Genomic DNA, 20346 nt, shown 5'->3' with positions numbered 1-20346 from the left:
TCAGGAAGCTGTAGTTCAGTTCCCTGAGAAGACTCCTCTGATAGCCTGGTCCTGGGGATCCACGCTGGACCTCAGAGGAGGTCCTTGCTCTTGGCATTTGCACAGCATTGTAGATATGACCAGGGAGGAGCCTGCTGGGGGGCTGCAGCTCCCATCTCCTGCCATTGCCTGGTCTAAAACTATGTGCCTCTGTGCCACCTATGTGATTGCTGCATGCCTCAGACAGCTTGTCAAGTCATTCTACACAAAGCATTCCTGCAGAGGCCTGTCACCACTCACACTTTATTGAGAACAGTGGGCAGGCGGGGGCATGAGGGGTGCTGGCTGCTGTGAAGAACCCAATAGGCCAGACAGGTGAGCTCCACCTGGCTCATGATCTAGGATAGAGCCTATGGGGTGGGCACCTGCCCTCTCAGAGATCCCTCAGCAGGGGGTTGTGGCAGCCCCCGCCCAGGGAAAGTAGGCAAAGAAATCGCAAGTGATAGGCTATAGTTCCCACAGCATCCAACCCAAGAGTGAGGGGTAGTACTAATCTGGGGGTGGAGCGGCAGGTGACACAGACAGGGCTTATCTCAGAATATCTAGCCTAGCTCCTCTAGGTTTCTGGAAGACTTCAGTGTTCTTCTGTGGAGACCCTAACGATGGAGATTGAGGCCGGGAGAGCTCCTCACTGACCCATGTTAAACTGATCCCAGGGAAGCCTCTTGAGCATCTGAAATTAAGGAGCACAGGCCTGTCATCACTCAGTCTCAGCCATGCTGCTAGAGTCCTCAGTGGGAAAGGAGTGTGAGGAAGGGGTCATCTCCCCACATGCCCCTCTTGAGAGAGGCAGAGGCCTCTTACACACCCCACGTGGCCAGCTACTGTGCCAGGGCCTGAGAGGCAAGGCACAAGGTACAGAGATTCTGGAATCTGGGGAAGGGGTTATACTCTCCACTCCCCTGGATGTCCAAATAGTGGGGGTGGGGAGAGGAAGGTATCCCCCTGGTTCAGTGTCCCCAGCACAGAGCCTTAGGGAAGGTGCTCTGGAGGCCCAGTTGCTCCTTCCTGCCTCTCCTAGCTGTGCCAGCAGGAGGCAGTTGCCTTAGCAGCCACAAAGGTGGGAGTGGGGAAGAAGGTGAAGGCATCTCACCCCTCCCCTTTCTTCTTCAGTGCCGTCAGGCCGATCTCTTGTTACCCCCGTCTGTAGTAGGTAGAAAGCGGTGAAGCCTCAGGTGGACAGGGAAGCATGGCCATGGGGCCAAGTGGAAGAAACACTGTTTCTGACCTCTGTTGGAGTTGCTCGCCGACTGGAGTGGATACCTCAGTGTGTGTGTGTTTTGAGGGGGCAGCACTGAGAGGCTCAGTGACCACGCAGAGCCTGAGCCACTCAGCAGCAGTGTCCAGGGCATGAGGTCTAGTGGGGGGTGGCGTGCCTAAGGTCCAGCTTCTGTACTACTCTCTGGCAGAAACAGAGCTGGAATGGAGGGGGGGAAGCAGGCAACGGGAGTGGGGGAGTTCCTTCCAAGCCTCCTCTCTGGGGGAAGTCCCCCTTTTCCTGCAGGGTCTGGGGCAGGCCCCTTCCAGGCAGGGTGACATCACACATCGGTCATCTCATCCCCCAGCTCTGCATCCTCTGGCTCTCCTTCCTCCTCTTCATCCTCCTCCTCCTCCGAGGTCACGTTGGGTTCATCGGCCTCTGCCAGGCATTTGGGGCAGGAACAGACAAACAGATAGTTCTCCCTGCAGGAGATGGGGGGTGGTGGTGAGGGTGAAGTCAGGCAGGAACCAGGATGGAGCCTCCCAGAGCCCAGCCACCCACCACATCCCAGCTGGCACCTGAGGATCTTGTGGCGGCTGTGGCGGCTGCGCTCCCGCTGACAGCAGTCTAAGTAGCTGATACAGATTTCCTGGAGGGCAGAAAAGAGGTAGAATCTGACAGTCTGTGCTGTCTCTTAGATGGGATCAGGGCCTCCCCAACCACTGTCCCATCTCCCAGGAGCTAGGCCCTCATTCATTTCCCTGTGCTCTCAGAAGGCCACCAAGAGGCTCAAACAACCTGTGTCTGAGACAGAGAGGGGACAGTGGTTAGCCTCAGGCCACGACTATAGGCAGCCAATGGCTAAGGTCTGTGGCCATTGTCAGAGGTTATCTTGACATGGTGCTACTAGCTCTGGAAGAAGATTCAACCAGGCTCTGCGCACTGTGCTAACAGCCAGGACTCCAAACTCCAAACCCACACGTGCACCCATAGCCCACGCTACGAAGAGCCATCTCTTGTTTTCTTGGAAGCTGTGGATTTGTTGATCAAAAGGTGGCTGGGGACAAGAACCTGGGCATGCACTTGTCTCTGAACCACTGCTCTGAGGTTTTCTGGTTATTTTTTTGAAGAATTGGGGGTACTGTGGGTTTGAGCATAACCATGGGTAAAAAGACTCCTGCCCTGGGTCATGTGGGGATCAGCTGAACAGCCTGAACTTGGGGCTCTAGCCACTGTTGCTTCCAATCCCTGGAGAGAACTTGCAAGGCCCACCCCCCACAGCTCCTAGCCCTCTCACCTCTCCTGGCTTGATATCCTCCAAGGCCGTGACATGCAAAAGGAAGTTGTTTTCTGGGAAGGAGGTCTCTGCATTGGGGACACAGCTGTGGTTACCTGGGTCACAAGAGGCAAGAAATAAGGACTGCTGACTAATAAAAATAACAGCCTCAACTTGCAAAGAACTGGGTCCCATCCTTCCTTCTTTTCTGATCCCTGCTAGGGCTACATAGGTCCTGGAACCCAAATTTCCTGACTCCCTCCGTCCAGTGCTCTTTCCTAAAGACCACAGAGCACAGGCACAAATGCACTTCCTCTTGCCACCCCCTCCCACCTGCCATCACTGCCCTTGCTGTCCTCAGCACTGGGCAACTTGTTCTCAATTGTGTTCCTAGTGTCCCACAAAGGGAAGGACAGGGCTGTGAAAGGGACCCCATGCCAGACACTTAACTCAGTTGGCAACTGGATGTCTGGTAACAGCTGAGCCAGTCCCCCTGTGAGCCTAGTTTGGGAGGGGTAGCATGCCCCAGACCTTGGGAGGGCTGACAATGAGGAAACCAGAGGGGGGAGGCTGAGATCTGGAAAAGACAGTTGCGTGATTGGCTCTGCTCCTCCCTGTTAGGTGCTGATGAGACCAGCCTTCTAGCCTAAACTCCCTCCTCCCAGGAGCCTGAGGGCAGTGGTTGTGCAAGGCCAATGCTTCTCTTTGCAAGGAACAGAGCTCTGTGTCCTGCCTTAGCACAGGGCCTGGCCCACTGGAAGGTTTTATATATAAACATATATTAAGGCACAAGCAATCCAATGAATGAATGAATGAATGAATGAATGAATGAATGAAAAACTGATGCAACAAAAAGTCCCAGGAGAATCCCCAAGGAAGCCCAGACCTAATCCTGCTCCCAGACTCCTCCCCACCAGCCTAAAAGGGGCTGTGAGAGATGTACCCCTCCTCAATGCCGGGACTCACAGCAGCTCTGAAGCACAAAGAGGCCAGATCCTTCACAGTTAAGAAACTCTCCAGTTGCTGTAAGACAGTAACATTGTAGATGTTATTCTATCCATTTTACAGGTGGAAAAAGAAAACTAGACTTACAAGGATAGGCACTGGTTCCACTGTCTTGCCACCCAGTCACTACCATTTCATCTAAACTTGCTTCCAGGAGGCATAAACCTTGCTTTTCTATAAATGACATCACCTTACTTGTCCAGCACCCCCCTCCCCCAGCATCCAGACTCTATATGGACCTCAGGGTCATGTCTTATCTTATTTGTCCTGTGGATAGATGTGAAGCTTCCTATAGGCACATAGGGATTACCTTCCCCAACCATTAGCTCAGAACCCCCTCGGGGAGACTGTGTGTCTGGCTAGGGGGTCATTCAAGGTTGGGTGAGACCAAGGCTCCATCTCACCAACCTGCCTCGATGTCCTTGTACAGCTGGTCAATGAAGGCGTCCAGCTGCTCTCGGTCCTGAGGCTTCAACTCCAGAGCGTCACAGGCATGGACCCACTGGCTCAGGGAGCTGGGGGTCCCAGGCATCCATGGTTGGAGAGAAGGAGGCCCAGCTCCCAGGGCTCTCCACCTCCAGAGAGGTTAAGCCCATTTCTTTCTCCAGGGCAGGGGCCCATCTTCCCCAAAAGACCAAGGCTCCCAGGAGCAAACTACCACCTCAGTCTTTCTGACTCCCACCAATGCATCCAGTCCAGCTCTCCTGCCACAGAATCAAACCCTAATCTTGAAAGGAAGTGTGGCTACCTTCCTCTGTCAATCTCCCACCCAAGCCCTGACAGACAAGTGCAATAGCTTTGGAACATTCTCTCCTAACCTGGTCCCAATTCCTTGGCCATTGGTCCCAACAAGAGCAAAGAGAGACCGGAATCCATCTGGTGTGAACCACTGTGGGGAGAAAGAAAAATGAGTGCTCAGATTACAGCCACTCGCTTTTCCTCCTGAAACAACTCTCTGTTCAGGAAGTCTTCTGTGAGTCAATCCCATCCCAACTTCACACCGAGTCAGTCTTGTCTTAACTCTCTGAGTAGGAGATGCTGACCCGGTTGCTCCTGGAGAGCTGGAATGACCAGGAGGCCGCTGGTCCCACCTTCCCCATGCTCACCTGGCTGAGCGCCTCCTCATAAAGGGCCTCTGTGAAGAGTCTCCGCAGAAGTTCCAGCTGGCCCTGGTTTAGGGGAAGCAGGGAGAGACCTGTATCCTGGGGATTTCCCACTAGCACCCAGGCAGGGCCCAGAAGACCAGGTAAGGAAAAGAAAAGGGGCCAGCTCTGTAGAATGAACTTTCCCTGAAGGCAAAGGAAGGCCACAGAGTTCTTACTTCCAAAGAACCCTGGCAGTCTGTTGGCCTGTTCCAAGCCAGAGTGGGGAACCCCAAATTCCTATTTTCCAGGAGGGCTGAGGCAACCTGGCTTCAGATGACTGTCCTCGCGACCACCTTCCAGGCTCCCTGATCTGGCCTCCAGACAAGCTTGACGACCCCCTCCCTCTCCTCAGAATAAATGTAGGAAGGCCCACCCCAGCTGCCCTTGAAACCCTGCCTGCACCTTCAGGCAGCTCCTGCGTGGAAGTCTGCTGTCCTCAGTGAGAATGTGTAATCTTTGGGTGGGAGTGGGCACTCAGCACATTGGCAGCTAAAATGGTATTTCACGCCTGCTCCCTGACCCTCCTCTTTCCATTATACTGACTTACCCGCCACTATCCTATCATGAGATTCTGCCTTACCATGTCAGGGCACCCGACCCCTCCTTCCTGTTCACCCCACTTCTCAACTTTCGGTCCCTGTTAGGTCACAAAGTTAAATAGTGGCAAGAAGATAGGTTCTCTGAATAGATTTTTGGCTCCAGGCTCTGTGGCTGGCAAAGGACCAAATGTGGAGCTCCCCTCAGGTAGCCACAGAACATCCAAGGCTATTGGGATGAGGGGATCATGGGGGAAGACTGACCTTGAATTTGTCCCCCAGGAGTTTGTGGACAATCTCCTCCTCCTCATTGGCTGTTTTATTACAGAACTGGGAGAAGAGCCTGATCCAACGATCTTTATCCTTAGCCTGCAGGGAACAAATATACTTCAGGATCACATTCACATATGCCTGGGCGTGCAAGCGTGTGCACGCACGGACTCAGGGACACCCATCTCCTTGCTGTGCCTCATACCCAGGCGGGAGAGTAGCCTGTGATTCTAAAGCCTCTGCCATCAGCGAAACACCATCACACATGAGATTCTAGGTAGACCCTTCCTTGGCCTGGGGACTTCCTTCCCATCCTGCCCACACCCAACCATCTCCCCAACTGGGCCAGGCTGGCCAGTTCAACAACACTTGGAAAAAGAGGAGAATGGGGTTGTGGAGCTCCAATACTAACAGAATGGGTTGGAGTGGCTTCTCTCACTTTACATAAGAGGCAATCCTGAGAAAGTGGCACCTGTAAATTGCATGTGTGAACTGTTGCTGCACAGGAGGTCCTCTCCTAGATCAGAGGCTGCAGGAAAGATGAGTCTCCTGCCAGATTTATGGTTAGCTGCTCCTGAGTTTACACAGCAAGCAGCTCTCCTTTGGAAAGCGCAGAGGGAACTCTGCATCCAAGCAGAGTGAGGAGGAGACTGAGGCCAAGGGGCACATGAGGCCAGAAGGGGCTTCCGTGGGAGGTCTGGGTGGGCTTACCTGCTTCACTGTGGCCACCATCCGCGCCATCAACATGATGCTTGCAGTCTCGGGGGGGTAGTGAACACTCCTGGGGAGAAAGAAAACGATTTGGTCTGGAAATCCCCTCCCCAGTAGCTGTGTTCAGGGAAGCCCAGTCTGATCACTACAGAGAATCCTTCCTATCAACTCTATTTATAACCAAAGAGAGATGTCATTGGCAAGGATGAGGGCAGGCCTTTACCACCCCATGGGCTTAATGAATGGGGCTCTTCCTGGGAGTGTGTAAAATGCTGAGGGTAGTGGGACTGGCGGCTCACACTGAAGGCAGGGGGTTGGGTGATGTGACTTCTGTTTAACCCTAAGACTGGAGGAAAGATCTGGGGATGGCAGTTTAAGAAAGATGACTGCATCTGCTGATCTCAGGCGGGCAGGCAGGTCGAGAGGGAGGATAAAGGGAAGAAGAGATGAAATGCTACCCACCTCCAGGCCTCCTGTAGCTTATTGAGAGGATGCAGGGGGTCGTCCTGGGAGGGCCCTGGGCACAGGACCTGATGGTACTGCTCGGCGGCCGCCAGCCGACACTCCGCACTGCAGTACATCACCTGGTGGAGTGGGTGGAGGTCAACACCCTAGGATCTGGCCATGGGGTGAGGCACAGACCTTCCTTAGTGGTACTCACCTCCTCTGACTGCACTCCTTCTACGAACAGCCCCTGAGCAGTAGCTCAGTGACATCGTAAGATGAGAAAGCACATACCGCCCGGGGGCATGTGAGAGGGGCACCCAGGCTTGTCGAACTATGGGAAGGAGAGAGCTTTCAAGTAGAGGGAAGAGCCCCTGCCAGGCTCCTGGGAAGAGGGCAAGTTCCACTGAACCAATTTTCTAGGTAGCGGGACCGGGACAGGGAGAACACAACTGGAATAGTTACAGCCTTTTGAATGTCTTACCCTACATTATGGCTCTCAGGGGCCACGAGCAGGTCTGTTGTCATTCCTGTCTCCCCAAAGAGGACTTCGGCTAAGGCTTCTCCCACCAGCTCCCTTTCAGGTGCACTCCGCAGGGATGCTCACCTGGCAGTGGGGACAGTGCTGGTGGAGGTCCTTGCGCACGGCACACAGCTCAGGGTGAGGCAGAACCTGGCCCGGTTTCCCAGTCAGCCTCTGGGCATTCTCCTCTGCCTTCTCCAGTGCCCGAAGGCAGTGGTCACAGGCTGAGGGAGAGAGCCCCATTTGACAATGTAAGTGTCTTTAGAGCAGGGGCCACATTTTGTCTTTTTCACAGAAGCATCCCTAGGGCTAAAGATAGTGCCTGACACTTGGTAGGTGATCAACAAATGTTTGGGAAGTAAGTGAATGAACAACTGTGTTAAAGAACAGAATGGGTGCATGATTTCACATGCATTCAAAAGCAGATTGGGATTTAGTCTATAGGGCTCCCCTCCTAACCCCCCCAGACTGAGCTTTCCCCACATTCTGGAGCCAACTGACCCTCCTTTCATGTTTGTCTCTAGCCTAAGAAAAGTGTGAAAAAAGCACGTGTCTGGAAAAGCTAAGGGCATCCTACTTGTTTCTGACCCCTAACTCAGCCTGTTTTGACCAAGGGGCGAGTGGCCTCCTCTTGGTGGAGAGCTGCCCTTTGGCACAGAGCCCTTCCACATGATATCCAGTCCCTGATACTGCAGGTCACACTGAGTTCTGCCTGCCTGACAGTCCTCCCCCAGGAAGCAGGCTGGAAGAGCCCATCCCTCGCTCACTCCCAGCCCCAAATGGCCTAAGACTAAAGACAAGCATGATTCTCAGGCACGGTTCTCCAAGATGAGCTTTTCTCCCAACACCTGAATTCCCAGAGACATCAGCTAGTGGGAATGTATGTAGCTCTCTTCCATGCATACAGGCAGCTGGCCCAGCAGCCATGAGGAGTGGACGAGATGTGCTCACCTCGGTAGCGATAAAGTGCATTCCAGAGAAACTGTGCAGCCACCAGGGGCTGTTCTACAAAGATGGTCTCCCCTTTCCGGATCAGCTGTGTGGCAAATAGGCCCTTTCCCTAACAGGGAGAGAAGGAATAGGATGGCCATAAGGAGAGAAAGAGGACATAGCTCCCAGAGGGCTTCCCAGCATCACCCCCCGCCATGCCTCCCTCTCAGGAGAGGCCTCTGCCTTGGGAGGGTTCATGGAACATGGTCACCTCCCCTCCCCCCCTCCCGCCGACCAACTACCTCCTCTGGAAATGTAGCTCTGACCTACTTTCAGTCACACCTCTTTCAGCCTGCTCAGAGCAGAGGGCCTGGGATGGGGAGGGAGCCACACTGTCAGCCAGAGGAGAATTTTTGGAATGGCCAAAGCAGGGCCAAGTCTCACGGCAGGCTGGAGCCTCCTGTACTAGCAGTCGGTAACGACAGGGCAGTTTTCTTCGAGTCACCCATCTGTCCCTCCAGGATCCTGGCAGTGACACCGCTGCTCAGGGTTGCAAAGGACTCCTATGCCACAGGAGAGAGGGAGGCCTCGCCTGGGGAAGAATGTGCCCTATTTCCCTGGTCGATGGGGAACTCACCAAGTTCTCAGAGTTATGCTGAAAGGAAGGGTGAATCCTAGCACCAACCCTAACACTACTTGCTGTGAACCTTGGAGCCAACTGCTTCACTTCTTTTTCTTTTTTCTTTTTTTTTAAGTTCATTTATTTAAGTAACCTCTACACCCAACGTGGAGCTCAAACCCATGACCCCGAGACCATGAGCCACACACTCCACCGACTGAGCCAGCCAGGCACCCCAGTTGCTTCACTTCTTGGCAATGGTTTCACATATGAAAAGCATCATAATGATACCTCCCAGGTAGTTTCCAGGATGCCATGATATAGCACAGGTGAATGTACCTTATGAGCTTTAGTTCCTTACTACTCTAAGTGAGATGATAAGTGGGCAGCATGGGCATCATTTGGACACCTGTTAGAAATGCAGAATCTCAGGCCATGCCCTAGACCTGCTGCATGAGAATGTGCATTTTAACAAGATGCCCAGGTGATTCAAATGCACGTTAAAGTCTGAGGAACTCTGGTCTAAAGCACTGTAAACATCATGTAAGGCATGAAGGATGAGAAAACAACTGCTGAATTGCTATTTCTCAGATGTGCAAAGGGACTCAGGAGACAGCTTCAGAACCCTGGCAGTTGCTGGCTCTGCCGGGCACTTGTTCCCACTATTCACTTAGAGGAGAGGGGTGGTGCCCCTGCCAGCACTGAACTGTCACAAGAAGAGAAAGAAATTAAAAAAAAGATTTGACATAGCAGTAAAACGTCCTGTCATGTGGCCTCTCAGGTAGCTCCCTGTTTCCTTCTAGCATTGGCACTGTGGCTAGATAGCAGCACCTCCCAAAGTCAGAGAGGCAGGGATGTGTAGACCAGGAGAGCCCTGAGCAGAGGGGGACAGCTGGAACAAAACCTCTGGCCAAAGCCGTTGATGCAGCTTTGGTTGTCTTCTTAGAACCCCACCTCCATGCCTTTTAGCCCTGGACCCAATCTGGCAAAATGAAAACATGGCCTTATTTTATGGGACAAAGGAGTATGAACATGGACCCACATTATCGCTGACAATCTCAAATCTCAACATTGGGCAAATATCAATGTCTTTCCCTCTCTTTCTGGAGGATCAAATGCAGAAAATATTTGGTAATCAAAATAAAGGGAACAGAATCAGAGCTGTTCCTTTATGAAACTACTCATCCCCCAAACATAAGGCAGGGTTCCAAGAAAGCCACTCTCATTAAATATTAATTACCAAGAGGCTTGGAGAAAGCTTATGCCTTGAGTGGAAAGGGCATAAACTTGAAAAGATATTTCCAATTTGAAAAATAAATTTTAGAAAAAAGATTGTGCAAAACTCTAAGACCATGTAGTAAACTTTAAGAGCTTTACTAAATGGATAATTTTCTAGAAAAATACAAATTACCAGAACTGAATTCAAAAGGAAGGAAAGCTAGAGAAAGAAGCAGTGCTGGTATCTGGCTGACCCACACCAGTATGGCATTCTGGTTGGCATCCACTGTCTTTGGTCAGACAGTATCATGTTCTGTCCCTGGCAGAGTAGTTGGTAAATCTTTGAAATATCATTCCTGCCCATATCGATAGAAGCAATACAGAAAATAGTCAAAAACAACCCCCATGTGAGGCCCCTAGTCCATATGGTTCATGAGCCAGCTCCCTCAAACCAAAGAATAAGTAATTCTCATGCTATTTAAAAACTATTTAGTAACAGAGAAAAAATGGAAAGCTTCTCCATTTTACCAAAAAACAAGCATAACTGTGATGCAGTAACCTGAGGAAGATAGCACAAAGAAAAAAACGTCACAAACCAATCTCTCTTGATGAACATAGATGCAAAAAGCCTGGAGTAAACCACCTTGTCAGCATGTCTGGGTGTGTATGTGATTTTCTCCAGCAGAAGATCGTGTGTGGGAATAGAGAGAGCAGCCAGCTCATTCTTCCAGAGGTGGGGTTTGACAGAAGGCTGGGACAGGACAGCTGGGCAAGCAGAGTGGCTGAAGTGATGAGGTCAGAGGAAGAAATAAAGAAGAGAGGGGCTGAGAGATAGGGGACTTAGTGAAGGGAAAGGTCAGTGTCTCTGCTTGCAAGGAGTGATGGAACTGGGATACCATCAAATTGAGCCAATCAAGAACAGAGGTGGAGACAGAGATGTGAGCAGCTGAAGAGGCCAAGGATATTGGGGAGCTGCTTTACCACAGAAGGAAAGGAATGCTCCAGATGCACTGGAGAGGAAAGAAGGCAATGGAAGGTTGGGGTGGGGAGAGCAGGAGGCAGATGACTAGAAGGCTGACATCTTGGGCAGGGACCAGGTATATGCACTGCTGGTATACATGATAAATTATTCAACCTCGTCAGTACACAGACTTGTAAATTAAAACAAAGTGATACCATTTTGCACGTATCAACTGGCAAAGTTAACTAGTAAAGAAAATACTCCGATGAAGAGAACAAAAGGATGTGTGCACAGAAACTGAGCTCCAGGACCTTTGCCCTCAGGGATGAAAAATAAAATACAACGCAAAAGTGCATAAATAAGTAGGTGGCTGAATGAACTGTGGCAATCCCTTGAAACAGACTATTCCTCAGCTCTTAAAAATATGTATAAATAGGTTTATTGATGTTGATTTACTGCTGCATCAAACAGAGGTTCCTAAAATTGTGACTTTAGTATCCACATATTTGCACAAGTATAGGATTACGAGTGATTTTTATCTTCTCTTTCCTTACATGCATTTAGAGTATTTTTCTACAATTAACTTTTAAAACACGATAATATAACCACAAAACCATATTGCTTTCCTGTTTCAATGCTTCAAATGCTCCCACGGGCTTCGAGCTCTAGTCCAAATTCCTTAGCATCCCAAGGCCTTTGTGAAGCGTCCTGGGCTCTCTCCCCACCCCATTCCTAAATCTCACTCAGAAAGTTCCCCGAGGGCCCACTCTTTTTCATACCTCAGTACCCTCTGCTCAGCCAGTCCCCGCCCACTACCCCCACTGCCCAGCAGCAGAGTACTCCAGCCTGGACCAAAAGGCCCGGCGCCCACCCGGCCCCGCCTGGAGCAGCAGGAGCAGGGCAGCCGGAGGGCGCACCGGGTCCCGTAGGGAGGGGGCGCGCACGGAGACTTCGGAGCCCCCCGATTCACTGCGTGACCGCCCCGGAAGCCTGCGCGCGGGGACAGACGGGGAGCCCCGGGCCGCGAGGAAGGGCTGAGCCGCAGAGTCGGAACGGCTCAGGAGCTTCTAGGCTCAGGGCCTAGGGTCCCGCGGGGCTCTCTCCAAGGCCGGACACGGTAGGTGCCCCTGGCGGGTCTGCCTCGGCCTCACCTTAGCGCTGCTTACGAATCGGACTTCCACGGCGACCGGAGCCCGACCCGACACGCCCACGCAGAAAGAGAACACGTCGCACGTGGAGGCCGCCATCTTGGGCGCGCCTCCGCCTTCTGACCCTTGACCTCGCCTCGACCCGGGGGGCCCCGCCCCTCTCTGGCCCCGCCCCCGGCGAGTGTGTCTCCAGGCTGCTAGGGTTTGCGCGCTAGCAAGTACGAATTGGGAAATTGGGATCCTTTAATCTGTGTTCAGGTCGATTGGTTCGATGGCTGGATGTCGCTGGGTCCGCGTTTTTTACATCTGTGCAGTTTTGCGTCTGTGTCTTCGTACGTACCTATGTAACATAGCCGGTGCGTGTGTGTATAGTTTTGATGTATCTGTGTCCAGTTCGTGTTTTGGTGTCTGTTGTCTCTGTCCACCCAGTGTCCCGTCTAGAGTCAGGCACTCTGGATCCAGCCATGGGGTGGGACAGCGGCCGGCCAACTTATACCCTCTCTGACCTTCTACCTGAAAGGAAGGACTAGCTTGCCCTACCTCCCCATCTACAAAGTCGGGCGCAAGAATTCCCTTCTCCTTGGGCCTTCTGGCAGCGGGGCAGAAGCCCTTCGACAGATCAAGCTGGACTTGTGCTTCTCTCAGACCCTTCAGGGGCTTAAGGGACTTTGCAGCCTAGGGGTGGTAGAAGGGGGTAGATGGTGGAGCTCAGGTCTGAGGACCCCTGAAATTGTGTGCAGAAGTGAGTGTACATATACATATTGTCCTGGGAACAGCAGAAGGCCCTGTTCTCATTCAGGACCCCAAAAAGCTGGAACCACAGCTTTTTGACTTACAGCATCTGTCCCCACAGCCAAGTCTGACAACCATGCGTCGTTTCCTTGTCCTCCAATTGATTCTGTGCTCCTTGAAAAAGGATGTGTCTGCTTCTGTTATGGTCTCATGGTCATACTGGGGGATTGGGTAGGCCCTAGTAACTGTTGAATAGGTTAACTGTTGATTTTTTTTTTTTTTAATTATTTTTAAAAGGTGAGTCAATTGAGGAGGCAGATGCTGGAAGTGGTAGATGCAGGTAGATTCCTTTGATTAACAGTGGACTTTGGGTCCAGCATTAGGAAGGATTTCCCTGAAGACAGGGGGAGAGAAGAGTTCTTGAAGCTGGACCCTGGCCTCAAGCCTGTGGCCTAGTGTCTAGGAGAAGATGGTCTACCACCACTTGGAGGCATGTGGTTTTTCACCTCTGCTCCCTGCCCTTCCTGTCTCCCTCAGAACGCTGCAGACAGCAGTGGGGACCGTGCCTTCTGTCACCGGCAGGTGGCAGGGCAGGCCTCCTTTCACCAGCTCCCCTCTACCCAGAAGCCATTGGAGATTCTAAATCAATACTCTGAACAGAGGCCTGCCCAGGAATGTAGAGCACTAGAGAAATGAGCTCTGGAATTGCTGGTGACTGGCCTCACAGGGGTAGGCTATCAGCAGGCTTCTTAGAAACGGAGCAGATTCCTGGGAAGGAAAGGGAACCATGAGTTAGGGGCTTGAAGGGGAAAAATTATAACTGTCTCATGGAAATACAGCAGAGTTTGTGAAAAAATGCCTGCTTTGGCAAAGGCAGAGCCAAATTTCTCTGTACAATGATGGATAGGGGTCAAAGTGGGTAGCTAGAGGGAAAAAGATGGGGTCAGGGAAGCATGTCTGTACCTAAGCAGACAATTGGGGTTGAACTCCTAAAAGTGGTAGCAGTTCAGACAAAACAAGAAAACTTTGGGAAACTCTGAAGTAGGCTAAATGGTTTACCTTTCCCTCCTCTTTACTCTCATATCCACCATCTCTGGTGGGGAAGAGGCTTCTAGGCCCAAATACTGATTCAAGGAAGCCCCTTCTCCACAGGCAAGCCAGGAAAAGATTAATCCCTGGAGGGGCCAGTTCAGTTGCAAGCACCACACCCCCAGGTGAAGGGAACTTATAAACCTTAACACTTGCTGAACACTTAGCCCTGGGCCTGGCACCCCGTAACAGCTTTACAGACATCCTGTCAGCTCTGGGAAGAGTAAATTGTCAATGCACCCATTATACAGATGAAGAAAAAAGGCTCAGAAGTTCCCGTGGGTGTCCCCAGGAAGAACTAGCCCAGACAGCCTGGGTTGAGGTTTTGTCCCAGTCCTCAGCTGGCCACTCCTGACTCAGTGTCTTCTCTCTGGATGCTGCTGTCAGAGCTGCTGGAGGGCTCATCCTGGGAGGCAGCCATGGCAGACACAGCTGGTAGCTTCAGCCTTTGCTGCTTCTGATACTTGACCCTGCGGTTTTGGAACCAGACCCTCACCTATAATTGGAGGCAATGGTCAGAAATTAGAATGTGACCAGCAGTTCCCACTGCTTCCCCCATTCCCACAGTGGCCCCTGATCTCTGGTCCGCATTTGCTCTTCCTTCTAAAGGAAGCATCTCCTTCAAAACACCCTTCCCTATAATTTTAGACACATTCATTCATCCAACAAGTATTTATGGAGCTTCTACTATGTACTAGGCACCATCCTAGGTGATAGTGATACAGTGGTGAGCAAGAGAGGTATGGTCCCTGACCTCATGGAACTCACAGTCCAGAGAGAGAGAGAGAGAGAGAGAGAGAGAGAGAAATATGGAAACAAAGAAATCCATAAACACAAATGCGAGTATGAACAGGGGTCTGGCCCTCCCTGAGGAAGCAGCACTTAAACTAAGGTTCACCAGATCAGAGGCCAGTTTAATGGGAACAGAAAAAGCAGGCTGGGGCAGGGGACAACCTGTAGGAAGGCTCTGTGGTAGAACCAAGCTTGGTGTGTTGGAGGACCAAAAAGAAAGAGAGTGTGGCTGAAATAGCTGAGAGTGAGATGGGGAAGTGAAGGAAGGGAAAATGGAGAGGTCAGCAGAGCCCAGATTACCTAGGACTATGGAGGCTATGGATAAGGAGTGTCAGCTTTCAGGCTACTAAATGGGATGTGACATAGTCCTGTTTGGATCTCAAGTGAATTGCACATCTGGCTGCTCTGTGAAGAAAGGATGAAAGGAGATGCAGGGAGACAGCTGGGGGCTATTGCAATGATCCAGAAAGATCTGGGACTGGTGAGAACTACGGGCAATGAAAAAAAAATGAAGCGATTCCAGCTATACTTTGGGGGTAGAGGTGACAAAGCTTGCCGATGCAATGGGAGTGGGAGAGAAGGAAGAATGTAGGATGACTTGGTATTTTGAGCAACTGGATGGATGGTGGGACCATGAGTAGGGAAAGGAACAGATCTGGAGAGAAAAAGGTCACAAACTGAAGTTTAGACTTAAGTTGAAATGCATACCCAGGAAACATCCAAGTGGAGACCTCAAGAGGGTAGATAGAGGGATGCCTGGGTGGCTCAGTTGGTTAAGCGTCTGACTCTTGATCTCACCTTGGGTCATGATCTCACGGTTGGTGGGATCAAACCTGCGTATGCTGTATACTGACAGTGTGGAGCCTGCTTGGGAGTCTCTGTCTCCGCCCCTCCCCCACAAACGTGTATGTGTGCTCTCTCAAAATAAACAAACTTAAGAAAAAAAAAAGAAGGTAGGGGTGCCTGGCTGACTCAGAAGAGCATGCAACTCATGATTTGGGGTTGTGAGTTTGAGCCCCATGTTGGGTGTAGAGATTACTTAAATAAAACAAAATTTAAAAAAAGAAGGTAGATAAATGTACAAGTTAGGAAAAAAAGGAGTGAGCTAAGATACAAATCTGGGAGTTGTTGGCTTATAGATGGTATTTAAAAGCGTGGGAATACATGATGGGGCACCTGGGTGGCTCAGTTGGTTGAGCATCCAACTTCAGCTCAGGTCATGATCTCACCATTCGTGAGTTCAAGCCCCGCGTCCGGCTCAGCCTGGAGTCTGCTTTGGATTCTGTGTCTCCCTCTCTCTGCCCCTCCCCTGCTCATGCTCAGTTTCTCTCTCTCTCTCTCTCTCTCTCAAAAATGAATAAACATTTAAAAAAATAATAAAATAAAATAAAATAAAATAAAATAAAATCATGGGAATAAATGAGATCAGCTACAGAGACAATTTGAGGTCACAAAGAGTACCCTACAAAGTTGACACAGAGGAAGTGGCCAGAGAGCTGGAAAACCAAGAATGTGGTGTCCAAAAGCCAAGAGAAGAATGTGTTTACATAAGAGGTCAACTGTACTGAGTGGGGAGTAAGACGAGGAAAGCATGTGTTGACTTTGGGAACATGGAGGTCATTAAGAGACCTGGAGGAGAAGTTTTGGGAATGGTAGGGAAAGAATTCATATCAGAATGAGTTAAGTAGATGGGAAGTGAGGACATGGAGTGACTGTAACAAATTCATGGGAAGTTTGCCTATGAAAAGAGCAGAAAAGTGGTATAGTAGCTCAAGTGAAGTATAGGGTTCTAGTGAATATTTATTATTATTTTTAATATTTAGTCCCTTGAACACACTTAACTTCATGGTCAGCTCCCTTTTTAACATGGAAACATAAGTTCTAGGTTAATATCTAGATTAACATAGTTGTTCCCATTATGTGATTTCAAACGGGACTACTTTCCTCATTCATGTAGGAAGTGTGCCAGTGATTAGGGCCTGTCTCCCTCAGTGACCTGGCACAGAGGAAGAAGGCCCATGTCTTCCCCTCAACCTCACCCAGGGCCTTCTGGGGAGCAGTGTCTGCCCCCAGGCACAGCCCTGACCCCACAGGGGTCCCTGCTCCCACCTGGTTCTCTGTAAGGTTGAGCTGGGCTGCCAGCTGGGCTCTCTTCTTCCCCACTAGATTGTGCTGTTTTGTAAACACTTTCTCCAACTCTTCCAGCTGCTTCAAGTTAAACATGGTCCGAACCCTCTTTTGAGGTCTCTCAGTGTCCTGAAGTTCCTCGGCTGGAGCCCAGTCTGGAGTGCCCCAGAGGCCTGAGCAGTGAGCCAACTCTAAGCCTAAAAAGCAGATACACACACACACACACACACACACACACACACACACACACGTATTTAGGTATTAAATATGCATAAAATACCGCTGGAAGAATAAAGAGACTGGTGTCATTGGCTGCTTCTGGGGTGGAGTTAACCAGGTGACTGGGGGACAGGAATATAAGGGGAAACTCTTCTCCATCTGTCTTAGGAAACATTGTGGAGTTTGAACTGTAGGAATGGGTTACCTATGCAAAAACTAACTTGAAAATGAGGGGCACCTGGGTGGCTCAGTCAGTTGCACATCCAACTCTTGGTTTTGGCTCAGGTCACGATCTCATGGTTTGTGGGATTTGTGCTGAGTCAGGCTCTGCGCTGACAGCCTGGAACCTGCTTGGGATTCTCTCCTTCCCTCCCTCCCTCCCTCTCTCTCTGCCCCATACCTGCTCAAGCACACACTCTCAAACAAACAAACAAACATACATTAAAAAAAAAAAAAACTAATTTGAAAATGAGATTAACTGTAATACAAAGCAGTAAGCTGCAATTCAGACCTCAGCTGTGTGAGGCAGTTAGGGAAAGTTGTTTTGGGAACTTGGGCATGTCGCTCAGATGCAGTGGCACGAATCTGGATGGGGTTGAGAGCCTAGGCTTTCTCTGAAGGGAAGGGTGGAGAAATGCTCAGCTGAAAGGGGTGGAAATGCAGAATGGAAAGAACCCAGGGAGTAGGCACCAGGTAAGATTGTGTTACATGGATCTTGGTATGGGTTGACAAGGCTTGCGTTAATCTTGCTCCTGTTTTCCTCAAGGGGAGGTGGGGGACCGTGAATCAGATTGCCAAAAATGGCAAAAGCTCCTGTGGGTGGATGTAAATGCTAGAGGAGAACGTTAGGTACACAGTTAAATTCTCGTTGGGGTTTAAGTGCCTGAGCCCCAGAGCCCGAGGTTCCTCTTTTAAGAGCGCGATACGCAAGCAGGCTCAGAGAGCAGTTAAGTGTGGGGCTTTATGCTCACCCGGACTGGGCGTGAGCGGTGGAGGCGGTACTGGGGTCCCGCCATTTGCCAGCTAACAGCTCCTCGATGAACCTCACCACCGCAGCAGCCGCTTCCCCCAGCTAACTGGGCCGCGCGTTCCAGAAGAGAGCTACTTTGGGGAAGAGTCTAAGCTAACAGTCATTATTCAAAGGGGCTGTGGAAGGAGCGAGAGACTAATTCTCCAGAAGAGACGCTCTGCAGCCCCAGGGCTGGTCTTGTCCCAGTCTTCCGGGGCTCCCTCTGACCTTCCCCGCACCTTCTGCTCTGCACCCGCGCGCTCACACACATCTCCTCCCACCTCAGCAGCGTGCGTGCGGGGGAAGCCTCGTGCAGTGGTCTGTTCTCGGCCAGTCCCTCTCTTGGGCTTCGGGTTCAACGGCAAGGTGAAGGGTCATTGGGCCCCTTCCCACCGTGCGTGGTTCTCAAAACTCAGGGACGTCTCTATCCTGTGCCCGCTGTCGCGGCTGCCACGCTTCGGCCGCCCGCCGGGTTCCCGGGCGCCCGAGCAGCTCGTACCTGTGACGCCGAGGCCCTGGAGGCCGTAGAGGTGAGCCACGCGGAGCCCCGTCCGGGGCAGCTGGGGGCACGGCTGGTAGAGACTCACGCTCAGGTAGGCCGGCAGCCACGTCGCGGGAAACGGGGAGGGAGCCGAGCCGAGGTCCGCGGCGACGCCGGACATTGGGGCGGCGGCGGGGGGCGCGCGGCGGGCAGGCCTGGCCAGGATGGCCTCGACGGAGAAGGAAGACTCGAGGCGCCCGGGAGCGCGGGGCCTGCCTGGACCCGCGGGGCGGCGCTGGAGCTCCGAGGTCTCGTCTCCTGCGCCTGGGGGAGCGGGCGGCCGGCTGCCTTGCGGCACTGGGCTGGGCATGGCGCGGCCCCTGCCCTGTCGGGCACAGGGAGTGAAGCCACGGCTTGTGGGCAGCCGTGCAGGGAGCGCGAGGGACGAGGGGGAGCACCACGCAAAAGGGAGAGAGACTTGTTGGCCGGGAGCATTCCCGGCGGTGGACGAGGGCTCTTAAATTTGGCGAGGCGGGGCGGGGCCGGGGTCGGCCTTTTCTTCCAGCCGCCTAGGCGGGGCCACCAGCGCGCTGCGAAGCCCCCACCCTCCAAAGCCGGTCAAGCCGCCAAGTCAAGGTGGGCACTCCCTCCCTTAACTCCGTATTTAAAAATGCCCTCCTTGGTGCGGTCGGAAAAGGACCCTAGCTCGCTGCAGCTTCACCTGGGGCTAAACAGACTTTAAATACATACATACATACATACATACATACATACATACATACATACATAAAATCTAATTTAAATATATTGATAAATACAGTGAAAAGTAAATTTCCTGTCCCCCAGCCACTCAGTTTCCTTGAGTGGAGACACCTCCATGGTCACCACTTTCTTTTGGATTTTTCCAGGAACTTTCCTCTGTCTAAAAAGGTGGAAGGGGAAAAAACTGTAACAGTTCCAGTTTAAGAAATACTCTTTATTACCAGTACATAGGAGTTACTACAAAACTCCTTGAGTTCTGTAGGTGTAGGGCCGGCATTTGTATCCCTGGTTTACAGATGAATAATGAGTACTTCTAGCTGTTGTCCTTGGGCAAATTACAAGTTACTGTTTGTGTTTCCTTACCTGTAACGTGGATGGTAATAGTAGCTATCTCATGGAGTTGCTGTGCGGATTACCTGAGCTAATGCATATAAAGCATTTAGAACTGGCCTGGTGCTTGGTGATCGTCTTGCTGGGATTGTGGAGCTCCCAGGGCTTCTTGCTTCCCAGGCTCCTACTGCATTCTGCCTCCTCAAATTAATGCCTAACATTGAAACTACTCAATCGAAGGCAGTTCCATGTCATTGTCAACAGGCATCAGCTATTTAGGACACAAATATGCCTCTGTCCGCTCTGCCATGTGGGGGACCAGGGGAACCTTGCTGGAGTGAGCAGCTACCTGTCCTCTGTCGTTCCCACTCAGCAAATACCGGCCCCACCTTCTGGACAGTACCCCAAGCAGTCTGGAAGCTGAGATTGTGGGTGAAATCATCAGTGGGTGGTCTAGATAGTCCCAGTGTAGCCATACTGTGGAGGGTGGCGGGGGGGTGGGGGGTGGGGGGGTGGGCTAAGTCAGAGATGAGGGAACACAGTGACAGCTCTGGGGAAGGATGGGTGAGATGCAAACTCAGAAGATAGGGTGTCACTTACCTGAGGTCAGACTTACTGGGGCAATCAAGTGTAAGTTCTGGAGGACCCCTTCCCCCCATAACTCCCAAATCCTACACACACCACTCCATTTCTCAACATATTTGCTTTTAAGGAGATTTTTCTCTAAGAGGGAGGGGCTATGTCACCCCCCCAGGACTCCCCCCCGCCACACGCCAATG

General features: G+C 51.6%; 2 protein-coding genes across 2 annotated transcripts; both read right to left on the bottom strand.

Annotated features, from left to right (window-relative positions):
* Nucleotides 1-252: 252 nt before the first annotated feature.
* SMYD5 (SMYD family member 5) lies at nucleotides 253-12162 on the bottom strand. The gene is made up of 13 exons (XM_043603688.1): nucleotides 12030-12162; nucleotides 8102-8210; nucleotides 7235-7374; nucleotides 6646-6767; nucleotides 6184-6253; nucleotides 5467-5571; nucleotides 4628-4690; nucleotides 4340-4410; nucleotides 3930-4036; nucleotides 3483-3539; nucleotides 2538-2632; nucleotides 1819-1889; nucleotides 253-1722 (listed from the first exon to the last, which is right to left on the bottom strand). The coding sequence occupies exons 1-13, from the start codon at nucleotides 12123-12125 to the stop codon at nucleotides 1578-1580; spliced, it is 1251 nt and encodes a 416-aa protein (XP_043459623.1). The 5' UTR covers nucleotides 12126-12162; the 3' UTR covers nucleotides 253-1577.
* A 1845-nt stretch (nucleotides 12163-14007) lies between these two features.
* On the bottom strand, nucleotides 14008-18956 carry NOTO (notochord homeobox). The gene is made up of 3 exons (XM_043603690.1): nucleotides 18494-18956; nucleotides 16749-16963; nucleotides 14008-14343 (listed from the first exon to the last, which is right to left on the bottom strand). Exons 1-3 carry the CDS (start codon nucleotides 18843-18845, stop codon nucleotides 14185-14187), a joined length of 726 nt encoding a protein of 241 aa, XP_043459625.1. The 5' UTR covers nucleotides 18846-18956; the 3' UTR covers nucleotides 14008-14184.
* Between the last annotated feature and the right edge of the window lie 1390 nt (nucleotides 18957-20346).

Source organism: Prionailurus bengalensis, chromosome A3 (genome assembly GCF_016509475.1).
Source record: "Prionailurus bengalensis isolate Pbe53 chromosome A3, Fcat_Pben_1.1_paternal_pri, whole genome shotgun sequence".
In the NCBI taxonomy this organism is placed as follows: domain Eukaryota; kingdom Metazoa; phylum Chordata; class Mammalia; order Carnivora; family Felidae; genus Prionailurus; species Prionailurus bengalensis.
The sequence above is the reverse complement of the archived record's forward strand: the minus strand, read 5'-3'. Positions and strand labels throughout refer to the sequence as shown.

Coding starts and splice junctions, on each gene's coding strand:
- NOTO (XM_043603690.1), bottom strand. CDS start 18,845: ATGCCCAGCCCAGTGCCGCAAGGCAGCCGGCCGCCCGCTCCCCCAGGC. Junction 16,964..18,493: donor CCAGGGCCTCGGCGTCACAG/GTACGAGCTGCT, acceptor TCTGCTTTTTAG/GCTTAGAGTTGGCTCACTGC. Junction 14,344..16,748: donor TCAACCTTACAGAGAACCAG/GTGGGAGCAGGG, acceptor CTCCAATTATAG/GTGAGGGTCTGGTTCCAAAA.
- SMYD5 (XM_043603688.1), bottom strand. CDS start 12,125: ATGGCGGCCTCCACGTGCGACGTGTTCTCTTTCTGCGTGGGCGTGTCG. Junction 7,375..8,101: donor TGCACTTTATCGCTACCGAG/GTGAGCACATCT, acceptor TCTCTCCCTCAG/CCTGTGACCACTGCCTTCGG. Junction 4,411..4,627: donor ATGAGGAGGCGCTCAGCCAG/GTGAGCATGGGG, acceptor TTCTCCCCACAG/TGGTTCACACCAGATGGATT.